At 35.7% G+C, this 2518-nt stretch overlaps 1 protein-coding gene across 1 annotated transcript; it reads left to right on the forward strand.

The window, feature by feature from the left end:
* The first annotated feature begins 268 nt into the window (after positions 1-268).
* On the forward strand, positions 269-2182 carry LOC132546243 (uncharacterized). The gene has a single exon (XM_060209952.1). The coding sequence runs from the start codon at positions 269-271 to the stop codon at positions 2180-2182; it is 1914 nt and encodes a 637-aa protein (XP_060065935.1).
* The last annotated feature ends 336 nt before the right edge of the window (positions 2183-2518 follow it).

Consider the following 2518-nt stretch of genomic DNA (forward strand, 5'->3'; position numbering starts at 1 on the left):
TAGAAAGTGACCAGTTTGAGGAATGTAGACTTAAAAGTCCAGTATGAACATTTATTTCATATTAGATTTTTTAACGTGAATGACTCACTAATGATAATATGAAAATATAGAAGCTTCGTCGAAAGCATATTTATTATTGTATATTTTCAGAAATGATAGAAAATATGTGTATTTTTTTTTCTTTCTGAAAAATTTAGATTTGTCAACATATTTTTAGAAATTATTATTGTGTTGAATATTTATTCCATTACAGGAAAAAGCTACCACGATGATGAAGTTTCCGGTTGATTTCAAGACTTTTTTCTGCTCTCTCCTACTGGTCGGATTCTTGTTAAATTCTGTAATTTGGTATGGATGGTTGCTGGATTTCTTTGTAACCAAGGAACCCAACCATTATTCAACAAAATTGAAATCAGAATTACACTATGGAGTTCCTAAAAACAACGACTACCATACGGGGGCATGTCAGATTCCGCACCTCGATCCTTTTGAACCTACCATTAAAAAATTCATAAAAGTAAAAAAACATTATCAATGTAAAAAATGGAATATTCTTGCGTACCAGAAACATTTGCAAATAGTAGTCAATAAAACTGCTATCGAGAGGCACTATAAAATATTTTCAAAATGTGTTTATCAACCATACGTGAAAGCAATAGGTACCGACAGGCGAAGCATGTTTTTGAAAAACAAATTTCTTAATTTTTCCGAATTGATCAATGTCACCGACGAATTTTGTTTGGTTCGTTGTTTCGGTACAAACAACACACTTCTTACAGAGCAACATTTTGCTTTTGTTGTCAGAAACGAAACTTTAGTTAATTCAAGAAATAAAGTTAGATCTACAATCCAAGATACCGGTACGATGGTGAGAAGACCTATGAATGTGGTTATGATAGGACTAGAGTCGACTTCTCATATGAACTTTATCCGCCATATGAATTTCACTCGGAGTTTCCTTACAAAGACCATGGGTTCCGTTGACCTTTTAGGGTATAACAAAGCGGGACTGAATACATATCCGAACATACTTCTTATGCTATTGGGTATTACAAAAGAAGAACTGAACGATACCAAAGGGTTTTTTGATAATTATCCTTTTATCTGGAAGGATTTCATGAAAGCTGGTTATGTTACCTTCATGGGTGAGGATTCCTCAGATATTGCTACCTTCCATTATCTAAAAAAGGGTTTCCATTCCGCCCCTGTAGATTATTATTTGCGACCGTTTGTTATGGGACTAGAAACTTCTAGAATGAGAAATGGACTCTGCTCAGGAAACTCATTGATTCTACAGTCGATATTTGACAAATTGGCAGCTTTTATCACAACATACCAACATGTTCCCCATTTTACATTTACATTTGTAACCAACCCTTCACACGATAACCCCAACGGAGTAGGTGTGGTTGACCTTCCACTGACCAGGACATTGACTGATTTAAACGCACGTGGTCTACTTGACAATACAGTACTATTGATATTTGGTGACCATGGCAGCAGATACGGACAGATTAGGAATACGTATCAGGGTCGCTTGGAGGAACATTTGCCTGCATTTTATGTTTCTCTACCCCGTTGGTTTCGTAGAGAACATCGTAATTTATACGAAAATCTAAAAGAAAATAGAAACAAGCTTACAAGCAATGTAGATGTGTTTGCAACCTTACACGACATCCTTGAACTTGGCAAAGGTCACATGACCCCAAGAGTTGCTGGGAAATATGGAACCAGCCTCCTTCGGAATATCAGTACAAACCGGACTTGTGATGATCTGAAAATACCCACGAACTTCTGCATATGTAAATCTATTCCCGAGTCGTATTCTACTAACACTAGCATAGTTCATGAAATTTCGCAATGGATTGTAAAAAACATCAACTTGATTCTTAAGGACGTGCATCGTATGTGTTCAAATTTGAAACTGAATATCATTCATAATGCGTGGAGATCATTGTTCAAACCTCATAACACAGGTAACGTTAATACCGAGGGAGAATATGTGATTCAATTCAATGTCGTACCAAGTTTTGCCGAATTCGAAGCAACAGTTCGGTACTATAAAAAACAATTCCTTCTTCTTGGAGACATTTTGCGATTGAATAAATACAGCGGACAATCTGATTGTGTTTTACATCATAAGAATGCATCGGTTTTAGAAAGATATTGCTATTGTAAATAAGATTTTTTGCACAAATGCAATCGGCTTCAGGAAACGAGATTTTGTGGTGGACATTGGCCGACAAAGAAGCCATACATCGAAAGAGAACTACAATTTACTATTATTTGAAAGGAGTTATTTATAAAACATGTGGCCGTCTCAACATTGTTTCAGTTTTTCATCTGAACAAAATAGATTCTTCAAACATATATAGAATCAAGAAGCAGCTGTAGAAATGTCGACTTCTAACAATTGACGATTTGAGTATGTATGTTTACAGAAGACAACTCACATGGAGCTATAGTGAAATTCTTAAATTAAAATACTTCCGAGGCAGCACCAGTTGGACGTTTGCAT

The sequence above is a fragment of the Ylistrum balloti genome, unplaced genomic scaffold, assembly GCF_031769215.1.
Source record: "Ylistrum balloti isolate Yb309-2 unplaced genomic scaffold, AGI_CSIRO_Ybal_v1 Utg369880, whole genome shotgun sequence".
In the NCBI taxonomy this organism is placed as follows: Eukaryota; Metazoa; Mollusca; class Bivalvia; order Pectinida; family Pectinidae; genus Ylistrum; species Ylistrum balloti.